This window comes from Mesoplodon mirus (assembly GCF_964341445.2).
Source record: "Mesoplodon mirus genome assembly, chromosome: 14".
Classification (NCBI taxonomy): Eukaryota; Metazoa; Chordata; class Mammalia; order Artiodactyla; family Ziphiidae; genus Mesoplodon; species Mesoplodon mirus.
This window is the reverse complement of record NC_138990.1, coordinates 43,289,323-43,304,683: the sequence shown is the minus strand read 5'-3', so window position 1 is coordinate 43,304,683 and position 15,361 is coordinate 43,289,323. Positions and strand designations below refer to the sequence as shown.

The 15,361-nt window shown below is 44.4% G+C and overlaps 2 protein-coding genes across 2 annotated transcripts; both read left to right on the top strand.

Annotated features, from left to right (window-relative positions):
• Positions 1 to 246: 246 nt before the first annotated feature.
• Positions 247 to 6,007, top strand: TP53I3 (tumor protein p53 inducible protein 3; the record flags this gene model as incomplete). The annotated part of the gene is given in 6 exon segments (XM_082642239.1): positions 247 to 292; positions 295 to 380; positions 2,320 to 2,431; positions 2,434 to 2,580; positions 3,757 to 3,969; positions 5,850 to 6,007. Coding segments are annotated over 6 exon segments (714 nt in total). The 3' UTR covers positions 5,960 to 6,007.
• A 650-nt stretch (positions 6,008 to 6,657) lies between these two features.
• SF3B6 (splicing factor 3b subunit 6) lies at positions 6,658 to 14,280 on the top strand. The gene is made up of 4 exons (XM_082642240.1): positions 6,658 to 6,895; positions 9,483 to 9,601; positions 13,699 to 13,837; positions 14,012 to 14,280. Exons 1-4 carry the CDS (start codon positions 6,866 to 6,868, stop codon positions 14,099 to 14,101), a joined length of 378 nt encoding a protein of 125 aa, XP_082498366.1. The 5' UTR covers positions 6,658 to 6,865; the 3' UTR covers positions 14,102 to 14,280.
• The last annotated feature ends 1,081 nt before the right edge of the window (positions 14,281 to 15,361 follow it).

Sequence of the window (15,361 nt, the reverse complement as noted above, 5' to 3'; positions counted from 1 at the left end):
GAGGGAGTGAAACTTGCTTGACGCTCTTCAGTGTCTTCCTGCTCCGCCGCAGCCAACCCGCACGGCCATCCTCTCTACACCTCGTCCCAGTCTGTGGCCTCCGCGTCGGGTCGGTCCGGAGACTGCAGGGGCCCCGCGGGAAGGAGCTCAGGGGGCGGGGGCCGGACGGACGGAGGGAGGCCGCTGGCCGGCAGGGGTCGCTGCGCCCCTCAAAGAACCTCGGTCTACCCTGTGTCCTCAGAGAACATGTTAGCTGTGCACTTTGATAAGCCGGGAGGACCAGAAAACCTTTACTTGAAGTGGCCCAGCCCAGCCCAGGGGAGGGTGAAGTCCTCCTGAAGGTGGCAGCCAGCTCCCTGAACCGGGCGGACTTACTCCAGTTACCCAGGGGTCTGGCAGCGGCTGGGACGGGGCGGGACTCCAGGTTCTTCAATAAACATTCACCAGGGGCTTCCCTGGTGGCGCAGTGGTTGAGAGTCCGCCTGCCGATGCAGGGGACACGGGTTCGTGCCCTGGTCTGGGAAGATCCCACATGCCGCGGAGCGGCTGGGCCTGTGAGCCATGGCCACTGAGCTTGCGCGTCCGGAGCCTGTGCTCCGCAACGGGAGAGGCCACAACAGTGAGAGGCCCGCAACGGGAAAGGCCACAACAGTGAGAGGCCCGCGTACCACAAAAATAAATAAATAAATAAAAATAAACATTCACCAGATGAAGAAAAGACCTAGGGCACTACCATTAATGCTCATCATGATGTGCGTGCTGGGGGTTCTGAAACTAGAACCACTTAGCCTCCGTTGTTTACACAAAATACAGGGGTGTTTGCACAGCAGAGTCCACCCTGCATCAAACCATTGTCTGCTCGGGTTTCCAGATAAGGAGACTGGAACTACCATTTGTTGAGCGTGTGTGTGTGTGTGTGTGTGTGTGTGTGTGTGTGCGCACGTGAGTGTTAGACCTTGCTCTATCTCCTTTACTCCTCAGGCAGCCCTGTTCACCATTTGTATTCCACAGATAAAGAAACTGAGGGTCAGAAAGGTTCAGCAATGAGCCCAAGGCCACACACTAATTTATTTATTTTTGGCTGCGTTGGGTCTTCATTGCTGCGCTCAGGTTTTCTCTAGTTGCGGCCGTGGGGGCTACTCTTAGTGGCGGTGCGCGGGCTTCTCATTGCGGTGGATTCTCTTATTGTGGAGCACAGGCTCTGGGCACACGGGCTTCAGTAGTTGTGGCTTGCGGGATTTAGAGAGCAGGCTCAGTGGTTGTGGCGCACGGACTTAGCTGCTCCACGGCATGTGGGATCTTCCCGGACCAGGGCTCGAACCCGTTATCCCCTGCATTGGCAGGCGGATTCTTAACCACTGCGCCACCAGGGAAGCCCACCCAAGGCCACACACGAGTAACCAGGGGAACTGTGACTCAAATTGAGGTCTTTGTCTTAAGGCTCCAAAGTCTGTATTCTTTCCACTCTGAGGGTCCCAGAGCTGGCAGGGGGCAGTACTCTAAGAATTTTCTTCTGACTTCTTTTTGAAGCACTAAACTAGGCCAGCTGCATTTTTTGAATTAAGAAATGTACACCAGAATCACAGGGGGCACTTATTCAAAATAAATAGGACCAGGACCCAGGCATGTGTACTTTGAAAAAGCTCCTCAGATGGTTCAGATGCACACTCCTAGTTCAGTCCCTCTGGTCTCAAGCGTCTGGTTAGAGGCTTCTGAGGACTGTGTTGAGCGAGTACAGAGCCTGGCACTTGATATATGAGAACTATCATTAAGGAGTCCACAGTTTGGTTTGCAAGGCAGAAATAGAGACACAGATGTAGAGAACAAATGGACACCAAGGGGGGAAAGCTGGGGGGCGGTCGGGGGGTGGTGGTGGGATGAATTGGGAGATTGGGGTTGACATGTATACACTAATATGTATAAAATAGATAACAAATAAGAATCTGCTGTATAAAAAAATAATTAATTAAATTGAAAAGGAGTCCACGGTTTTATTCCCAGTCTTGCTATTAATTTGCTTTGCCACCTTGGATGAGCATTTCCCTGCCCAGGTCTCAGTTTCTTCATTTGTAAAACAAGGGATTTAGATGAGAGAAATAGCTAAGGACTCTACCAGTTAGACATCCACTGATTACGGGACCTACAGTCTCTTATTTGCATGAAACAAATCACCTCTCCTCTCTTTTTTCTTGAGTTAAAAAACCTAACTTTACCCTGAACTTTGTCTTGAAATAAAAAGGGGCTATGGGAAGAGGGCCAGGGATGGTGACACACAGACTTCTGATCATGTTCACTACTTAGTGCACCCTTTCTCTGCAGAGACAAGGCCAGTATGCCCCACCCCCAGGAACCAGCAACATTTGGGGACTCGAGGCATCTGGACACGTGGCAGAGCAGGGGCCTGGCTGCCAGGGACACTGGAAGATTGGGGACCCAGCATGGTTCTGCTGCCTAGCGGGGGCCAGTATGTCACTGTCCCTGAAGGGCTCCTCATGCCCATCCCAGCAGGACTGACCATGCCCCAGGCTGCCGCCATCCCAGAGGCTTGGCTCACCGCCTCCCAGCTGTTACATCTCTTGGGTAAGGACCACCCCATCCTACCTCATGCTCACTCCATACAGCATGGTTCAATTTCTTCATGACTCAGCCACCTCAGAACCCAGCAGTCCTGCAGGGCAGCTTTGATCTGGCCACTGAGCCACACCCAACCCCAGCACCTCAGCCTACTGTACCATCAGTAGTATCAGGTCCTCATACTGTGCAGCAATATTGAGGCTGAAAATCATGGCTAGCACACAGAAAACCTGGAAAGCGCTGGATGAAAGGCCTGTGCACATCCTCACACTGTAAGCCCAGCAGTAGCCCCAGCTTCTCAGTCAGGCTAAGCTTCTCTCTGGGAGCCCTAGCACAGCAGAAGGAGGCATTCAATTAACTCTTTAATTCCTCCCCAATCCCACTGAGGCCAGCAAAGAGCTTACATGAGGGTCCCTGGCTTTGGGGAACTCAGTGTAACTGGCAAGACAACCACAGTGTTTGGAAGGGTGGCCCCGTCTCTAACTACAACAGAAGCTCAAGATGGGAAAAGTTGGTGTGGGCAAAGAGGGCCCGAGAAGGCTTTCTGGAACAGAAGGCCTTGAAGGGTGGCAGAGCTGTGATGGACAGATGGCATACGAAGGTGGCCTAAGAGGGTCAAGGTGAGATCAGCTGCTTCACTCAGAAGTGAAGGATGACAACTGTAATTTGTGAAACATGAGACTGGGACTAGATTGTGGTGGCCTTGAATGGCAGGCTATTTGGACTTGACATGAAAGCCAATCAAGAACCACTTGACATTTTGAGGAGAAAGTGACATAATGAAAGCTCCATTTCAGGAGGAGCCTGGTGGCTGTGTGTGGTGCCTGGATTTGTGAGACCAGCTGGAGGCCAGTTTCAGACTGAAGTGGGGCTGGCTTCAGGTAGTGACAGCGGGAATGGTGGTTATTCTTACTCATTCAGGTATAGGTCAGAGATATGTTTTGGTATTATTTCATAGGTAAAACAGAGATTATGGACGTGGCTGCTAATAACTGTTTCCAAAAGTTGTTTCCCACTTTGACCAGAGGCAGTAAGACAAAAAGTCAAGATGTTCTCTCAAAACAGCCAGAGATTTGACATTTGGTGGTCCCAGGGCCAGGTGATCATGGTAGAATAAGCCTATGTGGAGAATGTGTAGCAGTTGCAAAGCAAAGAAAATGGTTCCTGTACTTTCTGTCACAGGAAATGTTCAGGCTGGAGACTCTGGGCTAATCCATGCAGGGGTAAGTGGTGTGGGCACAGCTGCCATCCAACTTACCCAGATGGCTGGAGCTGTTCCTCTGGTCACAGCTGGCTCCCAGCACAAGCTTCAAATGGCAGAAAAGCTCAGAGCAGCTGCTGGATTCAATTACAAAGAAGAGGATTTTTCTGAAGCAACACTGAAATTCAGCAAAGGTAAATAAAGCTTCTGCCATTCAGCAGGAGTTTCAGAGATGATTAAATAAAATCCTCACCAGCCTCAGAGTTGCCTCTGGATCTGTCTTCCCTCTGCTAAAAGCACAACAACTGCCCAGGCCAAATTCTAGTACTCTGGTATTTGACCACTGGAGACAGGCAGGCAGTATTTAGGACTAAGATGATTTTCCTGTGCATTCTTGTAAGTGATATGATTCATACACTTTTTAGAAAGTGGATAATCACACAGAGTTGGCCTGGAATTATTCAGGACCTCTTTTTCCCAACCAGCCACTCTGCAGTGAATTAACAGGAGGCATGGAGCAGAAACCAGTTTGGAGCTGGTCAGAGTAGGCTTGGGTAGGTAGCTCCCTAGACGGGGGAGTGGATGTGTCTGCCTCTGTATTCTGAAACTGAATCTGCATATATTTGGCTCATCCCCTTCCACTGTTCCACATGAATCCAAAAGGAGAGATGAAAACAAAGCTAGCAAAGCCATGATTCAGGCAACCCAGCTCAGACACTTGATAACTTAGATATGGACTAGCCTGTCCTGTAGCCTGGGGTGGATCTCCCCTATTCCCCTGGGTGCCAGTGGGTTCTCTACTTACGTGGAGGTCCGGGGAAATATCAGATCATGGTGCTGCCCCATTTCCCTCCTGCTGTGGCAGGGATCGTAAAATATGAACTATATCACACATGTATAATAGAGTTCAGCCAACTAAACTCCATTTACAACCATGTTTCTATAAGCAATGTTTTGAGTTCCAACCTATAGATTTACTGCTTGCACTTGTATTTATTTAGACCCATATTTCCACAAATATACCATCTAATCTTATTTTACACCAAGCTTTCTGTGTCTGACTAGCATCACATAACTGTGTTTCATGTGAAAGGCGCTGGAGTCAACCTTATTCTAGACTGCATAGGCGGCTCCTACTGGGAGAAAAATGTCAACTGCCTGGCTCTTGATCATCGCTGGGTTCTCTATGGTCTGATGGGAGGTGCTGACATCAGTGGGCCTCTATTTTCAAAGCTACTCTTTAAAAGAGGAAGTCTGATCACCAGTCTGCTAAGATCTAGGGACAAAAAGGTGAGTGATGGGTGAAAAGAAAACGTGATTTAACTATTATCCATAGAAGTGTGATTCATTCACATAATCCTGAGAAAGTAAGATCATATATTAAGTTAGAGAGCCTATGTATTAATAGAAACCTGCTCCTCTGTGGATAAATAGGTAACCTAATTTCACAGAACTAATTAAAATTGGTTGATAAAGGCCTCAACATCTTGGAAACAGGGTAATGTATTATGTAAACTTTATAACAATGAACAAAGCATTGACCATATTAGGAAACTACTAATAGTTCCAAGACTTTGTTTTCAAAGGCAAAACTGTTCTCGGTGTGCTAAGAAAGCCTCTTAGGTAAGTAAGGTTAGTAAGCTTCTACCTTTAACAGATTATACATTCATGAAGTCTTTTCTGTGTGGCATTCCAGCAGGTGCCAGCTTTGGGAGTTTCATAACAGGGTTTCACAACTGATGGGGGGATAGCAGAGGTTAAGCATCCCTTTTGAATTGAGCCTATATTAAGTCCTGTCTGTGGCTGCCTCCTGCTTGAAGTCTTTATTTAAAAACAGCCTTTCAGCTTCCAGTGACACTAATATTTTCTCCAAGCTTTCGTCTTTATCTGGGACAGAATAGAGCTTACAAATCTAGGGACATGCACACACATGCTGGTAGTGAAGGGATTACATACCCTTGTGTGACTTTTCAGATGTGTACAAGTTTCAGAGAAAGCAGAAAGACTAAGCAGGGTGGGGAGTGGCAAGGTAAGGCCTCTGTCCAGGCTGATGGTCTCCTTTTCCTTATCTTAGTACAAGCAGATGCTGGTGAAGACTTTCACAGAGCAAATTCTGCCCCACTTCTCCACGGGGAACCCTCAACGTTTACTGCCGGTTCTGGACAGAGTCTACCCCATAACTGAAATCCAAGAAGCCCATGCGTACATGGAGACTAACAAGAATGTGGGCAAAATCGTCCTGGAGCTGCCCAGTGAAGGAGGAGGGGCAGTACAGGACAAGGCTACCTCAGGTCTTCCAAGAGCAAACTTGGAGAAAATTCACAGTACTCAGGCGACCGGGTGCTACACCAGGCTCGCCTGTAATCCCCTATTCCTCTCCCAGCCTCAAATGATCAGTGTAAAGCCGGTCTAAGGAAATAGTGGACTTGAAGAGTGGCACGTGGACTGTGGCCGTCAGGGTGGGGGTGAGGTGGGAGTCGGGACTGGCATCGCCGAGGGGATTACAGAAGAGGCCCGGTCAGCTGATGCTGAACTTCGGGGGCTGAGCCAGCGCCAGGGGTTCTGGGTACGGAGTACAGCGTCGGCCACGACCCAATCGGCCAGAACCCTGCAGGCTCGTCTTCGTGCACTGTCAGGGGCCCAGGCACACCCACGCGTCCCCCGCATAGCAGCGCGCGCCCCGCAGGCCTGGACCCCACTCTAGTCCCCGCCCTCTCCGGCAACTCACCCAGGCGCAGACCCATCTCTCACAACTCTCCTCAGGCTCCACCCCCTTCTGCCAGCTTCCGCTGCTCTGGGCCTCCGCGACCGGAACACCGCCCCTTCTTAAGCCCAGGCCCCGCCTTTCAACCTTCCGGCCTCTTAAGTGTCTCAGCCCCGTTTTGCCCCGGAGTCTTTTCCTGAGGGGAGACTACGTCAGCACGTTTTGGCGTGAGACGGTGGTATTCCGGTGTGTTAGAACAGCTTCCGGCGGGGTCTGGATGTTGATGTCCTTCGTCTGACGCCTTGTTGCACTCGAAGCTGAGCGAGCTCCGGAGGAGTGCGGAGGAATTTACGTGTTTGCTGCGGTAACCTCATCAGCCTGCCAAGATGGCGATGCAAGCGGCCAAGAGAGCGAACGTGAGTGTCTGGGACTTCTGTCGAGGAGGGGGAGCACTTCGCTGCTGGGCTCTCTCAGCGGCGTAATCAGAGCATTCTTGGCCTCCTTCCGTCCCCTAGGCGGGGAAGCCCAGAAGTTACTGACCTGTCGGGGGATTCCATTCTGGACCGGTCCTTAGGGATGCGCTCCTTGAGCCACACTTCCGCCCCTACCCCTTTTGAGAGTTCCTTTAAGTCTGTTATCCTAGGGTCAGTGATGGTGTTAACAGCCTGTGTTGCTTCACCTGCACCTGGGACCCGGCGTCAGGACCTTCTCCTTGGCCTAAAAGTCGGTAGCACAGATGAGTCCGCAATAAATAACTTATGCTTAACAGGCAGCTGGAACCTGGAAGTCTCCTCAGATCATGGAGCTTTTTGGATCCTTCATTAATGTTTTCAGTGATAATTTTGAGCGTCTAGTATGTACCAGACTTGAGTGATAGGATACAATAAATCAGTCATATTTATTGAACACTTACTATGTGCCAGACACTAGTCTAGGTATCGGAGATACCTAGAATAAAACAGAAAGGCCTGCTGCTTACATTGTAATATTAGGGAGTCGGGGTGTTATGGAAGCCTAAGAAAAATTGTCTTAGGAGAGAGAGTAGTCAGCTCTTAAGATGCTGAGAGGTACAGTAAGTTGAAGACAGTTAAATATAGTGAGATGAAGATTTTTGGTAACTTTGATGATAATCATTTCAGTGGATGAAATGTGGGATGCGGTGGGATGAAAAGAAGGTAGAAGTTGAGAAAATGGAGACAGCTCTTTCCACACATTTTCTCGTAAATAGGGAGAAGAGAAATTGGATGATAGTTAACTTTTTTTAGGATGTGTGATATAAGGTGTATTTGTATGCCAATGAGAATGGTCCAGTAGAGCCGGAGAAACTGATGATGTAGGAGAAAGGTGGGTTAAGTTCAGGAGTAGTTTGGGGTAGGTGAGGGGTTGGCATAGCAATGAGAGGGAAAGTGGCTGGATATGGATGAATGCATATTGAATATAAGGTACTTACCATTTGGTCGTATCTGTTTTCTCCAATAAGCAAGAGCCAAGGTTGTCACCTGGGATGAGCAGGGAAGAGAGGATACAGCTCAGCTCGGATGTTAGAGGGAGTGGTGATGGTAAGGTTTGACGAAAGAAGGGAAAATGTGATATAGTCTCTTGCAGAGTGAGAAAGCAGATGTACTAGAGATGTATATTGTGGTTGTCTGACAGTGTTTATCATCTATTTGAACTTAACCTTAAATCTTAAAGTCTAAAACTTTATTGTACTTATTTGTTTACCATTTGTCACCACCACCAGTTTGAGGGCAGGGAATAAGTATCTTATTCTTCCATTTATACAACACTTAGGTTAATGCCTGAAGTAGTTGCCAGTTTAATAGTTATTGAGCAGATTAATGTCTAGTATGTAATTAAGTATGTTAATAAGAAGCACAGGAGTGAAATCTGGACCGGAGATACATATTTGAGAGTCATAGACTCAGTGTGGAAAACGTGCCTGGTTAAGAGAATGTACAGTTAAGGGGAGTATACAGAGAGTCAAGAAAAGAAGTCTAAAGGTGAAACTCTGTGGAAGAGCCTATTTTAATGACAAAGAAGACTGAGAACAACTAGCCAGAGAGTTAGGAGGAATCCAAGGAAATAGTGTCAAGAACAGTCAAAAACGTACTAGTCAACAGTGTCAGAAGCCTCAGAGAAATTAAGTGGATGAGAATTGAATACTATACTCCAAAAAAATTTTAATGCAGAAAAAAAGAACACTGCAAGTGAAAGGTCTTAGTGCATAAAAGCATTTTTCATCAGCGTGCTGGAGTAGGAGCTAGACTGTGGTAGGCTGATGAGCGTTATGGAGTAAAGAATATAAGCAGTGAGTACAACCTGCCTCTTTTCAGATGCTTGACTGGGAGAAAAGAAAAAAGAGCAAGACAGGATAGCAAAGAGAGGGCTGATAAATTCAGGAAAGGCAGAAAACTTGTCTTTTTTCCTTCACTCTGTAATCCTAATACCTTGCCTGGTGTATATATAACGAAGGCACTCATTAAATATTTGAGTGAATGAAGAGGGATCCAAATAAGCGTTTTGTTTTGTGTAAGTTGGGAGTACATAAGCAGCTGCTCACATGAGTAATAAAAGAAGCCAATGGTGAGGGAAAGGCTGTAAATTCAAAAGAAAGAGATCATTGATAGAACAAGTTCCTGAGAAGACCAGAGAATGGTCATCAGTGGGAGTTTTATTATCCAGCAAACAGGAACAGTTCCCTTGTTCCTTCCCACACATGTCTGCGGCATTGAGGACTTTTAAATGAGGTTGGAGATCTTTGTTTACCTGTAGTGACTGAAAACCTGGGTTTTGTAGTAGCCCCTTATTAGTTCCTACTAATAGTCCTCCCTAAAACCAATGCTTTTCCAAAGAGCATGCCATTTTCAGTGATATCAGATTATAATTCTTATTCTTGGCTTATAAAAATTATGCATCTTTATTAGAATTTATTATGAGAATTTTAAAAAAATGATAGCACTCCTGCCTCTGATTATAATAACAACACATTATTTTTCATTTTAGATTCGACTTCCACCTGAAGTAAATCGAATTTTGTATATAAGAAATTTGCCCTACAAAATCACAGCTGAAGAAATGTATGATATATTTGGAAAATATGGACCTATTCGTCAAATCAGAGTGTGAGTCTTACTGAGACTTTTGAAATGTCGTTTAAAAGAAAATGATTGAAAAAAAGAAAGAAAATGATTGCATAATTTATAATCTCAGAATTATAGCTGACAGAGGGCCTAACCAAGAGCCTAGAGACCAAGGGAAAAGTACCTACAGAGACCCTCATGATCCAGCTCAGTGAGAGCCAAGAATGGTAGCTGTGAAATTATAGAGAGCATGAAGTAGTAATGAGTGGTTTGAGGCGAATGGATGGGAAGAGAAAGAACCAACATTTATTACATACCTACTATTTGTTAAGAAGTACTCTACTGTGGGTTTTATATGCATTAACTCTAACTCTCTCAACACTCTTCACCATCTCCTTTACTGATTCCAGAATTTCTGAATAAGCTGTGCAAAGGGATTTAAAAGTAACAGAAAAATGCTTTTTTTTCCAACTATAGCTTTCTATTGAAGATTTAAAGGTATGGGGCAAAATAATTATAACATAAATCCGTGTTTTAATTTAAAGATTGGGGTTCATACCTTCATATGATGTTTAACATCTGCTGTATGCCAGTTGTCGTAATAGGTGCTTTTGTTTGCATCACCAACACTACAGCCCTGTGTGGAGGTGAGAGTGTGTCTATTTCACAGGTGAGACTAAGGCTTAGAGAGTAAAGTACCTTTCTAGCTTCACACAGCTATTTAGTGATAAAATCTTCTGATTCTAAATTGAATCTCTACACAGTACCACAGCTGCTGTCATTTTAACTAGTATACATAAGCCAATTACCTGAGTCCATCTAAGAGGATTTCTAAGCTTTTTATTTTTAATTGGAATATCCCTTTCTTAATACATTTTCTTTTATGACTTGAGAGTTCCTCCGTGGCTTTTAGAACTCTGAGATCTTGAGGACTCTCCTTTACAGTGATCACTATCCCTCCAGAGCTAGAAATATATCATCATTGGTACTCAAACAGGGATGAAAATGAAGTGTTATAGAGCAGCTGTCCTTTTTAGGAACTCTCTTTGCATATTTGATAAAAGCTTTTGACCCTTTCTACAGAATACACACAACGTTTTGCAAGTGATTTCAGTGGGTACATGGACTCTAGGTTGAGAACTCCTGTTCTAGACATACAAGAATAGTGTACAGAAGAATCCCTGACTTGGGGCTCAGGAGACGAGATTCTACTGCAGGCCCTTTTACTAGCCATGTGACCCTAGACAAGTTGCCCAGCTTTTTCCTCACATGTAGGATAATTGGTCACCTTACCTGGCATGTAGTAGACTCGCGGTGCTTTGAACTTTTTAAAGCCCTTTCATACTTGTTACATCTTTTGATTATTAAAGCCATGAGTAAGGTGGGACAGGTGATGGAGCCTGATGTCACTATTTGACACATGAAGCAGCTGAAGCTCAGAGAGGTTAAGTTACACGATTAGGTTTTCTTATTTTCACTTTAAGCTTTTACCACCAATCAAGAAAATAATGTTGACTCAGTGGTTAACATATAGTAGGTAGCAAGTACATGTTTTTAATTAAAATTACGATGTGGAGATCAAGATATTAGGTTGATAATTAGGGGCTGGGGCGCTTGAGATGGAGAGTCTTTCTTTTTTTTACATCTTCATTGCAGTATAAATGCTTTACAATGTTGTGCTAGTTTCTGCTGTACAATAAAGTGAATCAGCTCTATGTATACATATATCCCCATATCCCCTCCCTCTTGAGCCTCCCTTCCACCCTCCCTATCCCATCCCTCTAGGTTGTCACAGAGCACTGAGCTGATCTCCCTGCGCTATGCAGCAGCTTCCCACTAGCCATCCATTTGACATTTGTTAGTGTAAATATGTCAATGCTACTCTCTCACTTCATCCCAGTTCCCCACCCCCACCCCCGTGCCCTCAAGCCTGTTCTCTATGTCTGCATCTTTATTCCTGCCCTGCCACTAGGTTCATCAGTACCGCTTTTTTAAATTGAGATGGAGAGTCTTTAAAATGCAATTAGCGCCTCTCCCTATTCTACTTCCTAAGAAGATGTAAGAGGAAGGAAGAGAGATGCTTTTGTTTTGTTTTGTTTTGTTTTGTTAGCTTCCTGGAGAAAAGATGTGTGAGAGAACTGATAGGAGAAAGTAGATCTCCACCCTTCAAATGCTTATTAGCACTTGCTGAATGCATAGCACTGTGGGAGTAAAATAAAATACAAGGTCATGTTTGCCCTTAAGGAACTAAAATTGTTGCTGAGTTTTTTATGGTTTTATTCTGAAGGAGAAATTAGGTAGACTTTTTGGGAAAATCTTTGGGACAGTGTTTTTTTCCTTTGGGTAGTCCCAATTTTCATACCTAAAGCATTCTAGAAAATGGTTAAAAGTCAAAAGTCCAAAAGTTGTTAGATTATTTGCAGAGAGTAAAGAATATTATAAAATTTTTCGTCAGGCCCATGTAACCTGACAAAGTGGGAGTGTTTGATGATACTGGCACCCTCCAACCATCCGGCACCCTATACCTATCCCATCCCCTTCTACAGGAAGCACAAGCTCTGACCAGGGCCCAAGACTGTAGTCTCGTCCTAGATCAAATCTAGGCAGGTGCCTCCCCTTCCCATGGGGCCTACTGCCTTTCCTTGACCCTCTGCAGGGACTGTGGCAGTTAATAAACCTTATTCTGCAGTTGCATTGGGTGGATAGAACACAGATGGAGGAAAGGGGATCCATCTTTAGCTTACTGGAGCATAGGCTGGATGGGACCTCTGCCAGCTGTCCCCACTCACAAGCACATGGCCATCTGCCACCTGCAGTTTGTTGCTCCTCACACTTCCCTAGCTCCTCCCCTAACGGAAGCTGGTGAGGTGAGGAGAGGAGGAGGCAAGGAACACCTACACAAGAAGCAGCCCCATATCCATGAGTGAGATCCAGCTTCCGCTTTCCACTTCCAGCCACCTTCCAGCATTCTGCTCTGGCTCACAGGTAACCCCACCAACAAGCACACTTCAAACCCAATCCCTCCAGAAACCCAGCGCTTTTCTCCAGCTACACAGGGCTGTGTAATGCATAAAAGTGCAGATAATATTAAAAATGAATGTGTGACCCTTGTTTTAAAAGGGCAGTGAATCTTGGGGGAATTCCCTGGTGGTCCAGTGATTAGGACTCCGAGCTTCCACTGCAGGGGGCACAGGTTCAATTCCTGGTTGGGGAACTAAGATCCCGCGTGCCGCGTGGTGCAGCCAAATAAATAAATAAATACATAAGCAAGCAAGCAATGAATCTTCTAAGAAGAGTGGAAGAAACTACATTGGCTCTTTACATTGGAGGATATCCTTTCCTGGCCGTAAAGGATGGTGGTTGCTGTTTTCCTGTGTATCGTTTATAATTTTGCTGTCTTCCTGGTAGGGGCTTCCTTCCAACCCCACCTCCTTCTACAGACACAAAATGGTTTTATTTTTATGGATTTGGTAAACTTTAATAAAATATTACCCAGAAACTTTTGTTCCCTACATTGACGGAGATTTTTTGTTTTTTGGGGGGGCGGGGTTTGGCCGCGCTGTGTGCTATGTGTCTTAGTTCCCTGACTAGGGATCGAACCCATGCCCTCTGCAGTGGAAGCTTGGAGTTTTAACCACTGGACCGCCAGGGAGATCCCGAGGTCATCTTATTTTTAAGGACTGGAACTAAAATTAGAGTGAGGGAGAAAATCAGAATCTTTAGAAACAAGGGACTAGTGTGGTAAACAACTAAAGTATTGGTTCTGTTGCATAAATGCATAGTAAGAAAAACCCCATCCTAGACACTGCTGACTAATCACAGCTATCACTCCTAAGGTAGCATACTTTCCAGTGTAAATTTGAAAATTGATTCTTATATGAGAAGTAGGAAAGACTAGAGCAGTGAACATGAAAACTGAAAGTTTCAAGCTAGTTCTTTGCTGCTATTGCTTTAGTAGCCATATTAGTATTCTTGATATAACAGTAAGTTTAACCTGAGCTATTTTACTTAAATAAAAACAAAAATTACATATTTTGAGAAATTATAGGCTTATCCAGCATACCTATCCATAGTATCTATTTCCTTTAATGGTTTTCAGGTATATGTGTATTTTAATTAAGTCTGATTCAACTCGGTAGGGGGAACACACCTGAAACTAGAGGAACAGCTTATGTGGTCTATGAAGACATCTTTGATGCCAAGAATGCGTGTGATCACCTGTCAGGATTCAATGTTTGCAACAGATACCTCGTGGTTTTGTACTATAATGCCAACAGGGTAAGTATGGCCACGGTTCTCATCACTTGGGGACCCCATGTAAGAGTCAGTAGAGAGCTGTACCACCACTAGGGGAGATGTGTACCCTGAGTTCTTTTCTATCTACTGCTATTGGTGAAATTCATTTGACTGTAGATTGGTAACTGTTAACTTTGGTGCTTACCACATTTTCAGGCATTTCAGAAGATGGACACAAAGAAGAAGGAAGAACAGTTGAAGCTTCTCAAGGAGAAATATGGCATCAACACAGATCCACCAAAGTAAACGTTTTCTGCATTTTCATTTTGGACTGTTTAAAACCCACGAATGACCACCACTACCCTTTTTTTTTTTAACTAATAGTGAATGTTGTGATTTCTTACTTGAGATTCAAAAAGACCTCCTTGAAACTCTGATATATTTTAGAATATATTATGTTAATAAATTTGTAGCTTTTTGTAAAACATGTCAGTGTTTTATCTTAAAATTTCTCCTCCTGTATTATAGCAGAAAAAAAATAATAAAACAGCAGTTGAACCATAGCAAGAATTGTTCAGTGGTAGGTGGTCCTAGAGACTGAGTTTCTCTCGAGGATGGGGACCTTTTGATATTCTTAATGCCTCCAGTGACCAGTACAGTGCTTAGCCATCAAAGGAACTTGTTAAGAGTATTGTTATTTATTGAATGTCTATTAATAATGAAATCTCCATAACAACTTAGTGAAGGTGTAGGTATCTCCACTTCGCAGATCCAAAGCTTAATCATGTTGAGTGAATGAATAAAATGCTTACATAAAAAGCTGCTTTTTACTTTTTTTTTTTTTTTAATACTTTTTTGGCCGCACCTCATGTGGGATCTTAGTTCCCCGACCAGAGATCGAACCCGAGCCCCTTGCATTGGAAGCACCGAGTCTCAACCATTGGACTGCCAGGGAAGTCCAAAAGCTGCTTTTTTACATCAACTAGTTATTAGCCACATGAGTACACTTGAATACTTGCTTTACAGTTAACGACATACCTTTGTCAGTATGGGTACCCTTGTCCTTACAGGTTTATTCTAGAAATGGTCGTTCAGATGACAGCACATGGTTAGAAATGTGAGAGCAAGCTGCTTGGGTGGTGCTATTTGTTGTTACACGTCTAAGATGTATTTATGTACTTTCCCCTTTAGTTAGTAAGTGTGTATATTTTGGACCTTAGCTCACAGTATATCTTTGCCATAAATAAAATACTTAATGTTTATTCTTATAATCACAGACTCCCATGGCATGGAAGTAGTATGGTTATTACCACATTCATCATAGCTCAGCAGCTTGGAGGAGATAGCTGTAATTTTCTTTTTATAGTTTAGGCATGGGCCAAATGGAAAAACATGGACTAATTGTTTTGTATATAACTATAGCCCAAAATCAATTTGAAGAGTACAAGCACTGAATCATTTAAATGGACAAAAGCCTATTCTACTTTTAAATGTATTTAGCTTTCAAATCTAACATTACTGTAAGAAAATGGGCTATTTTATACTTTTTGTACTGTCTTCTCAAAG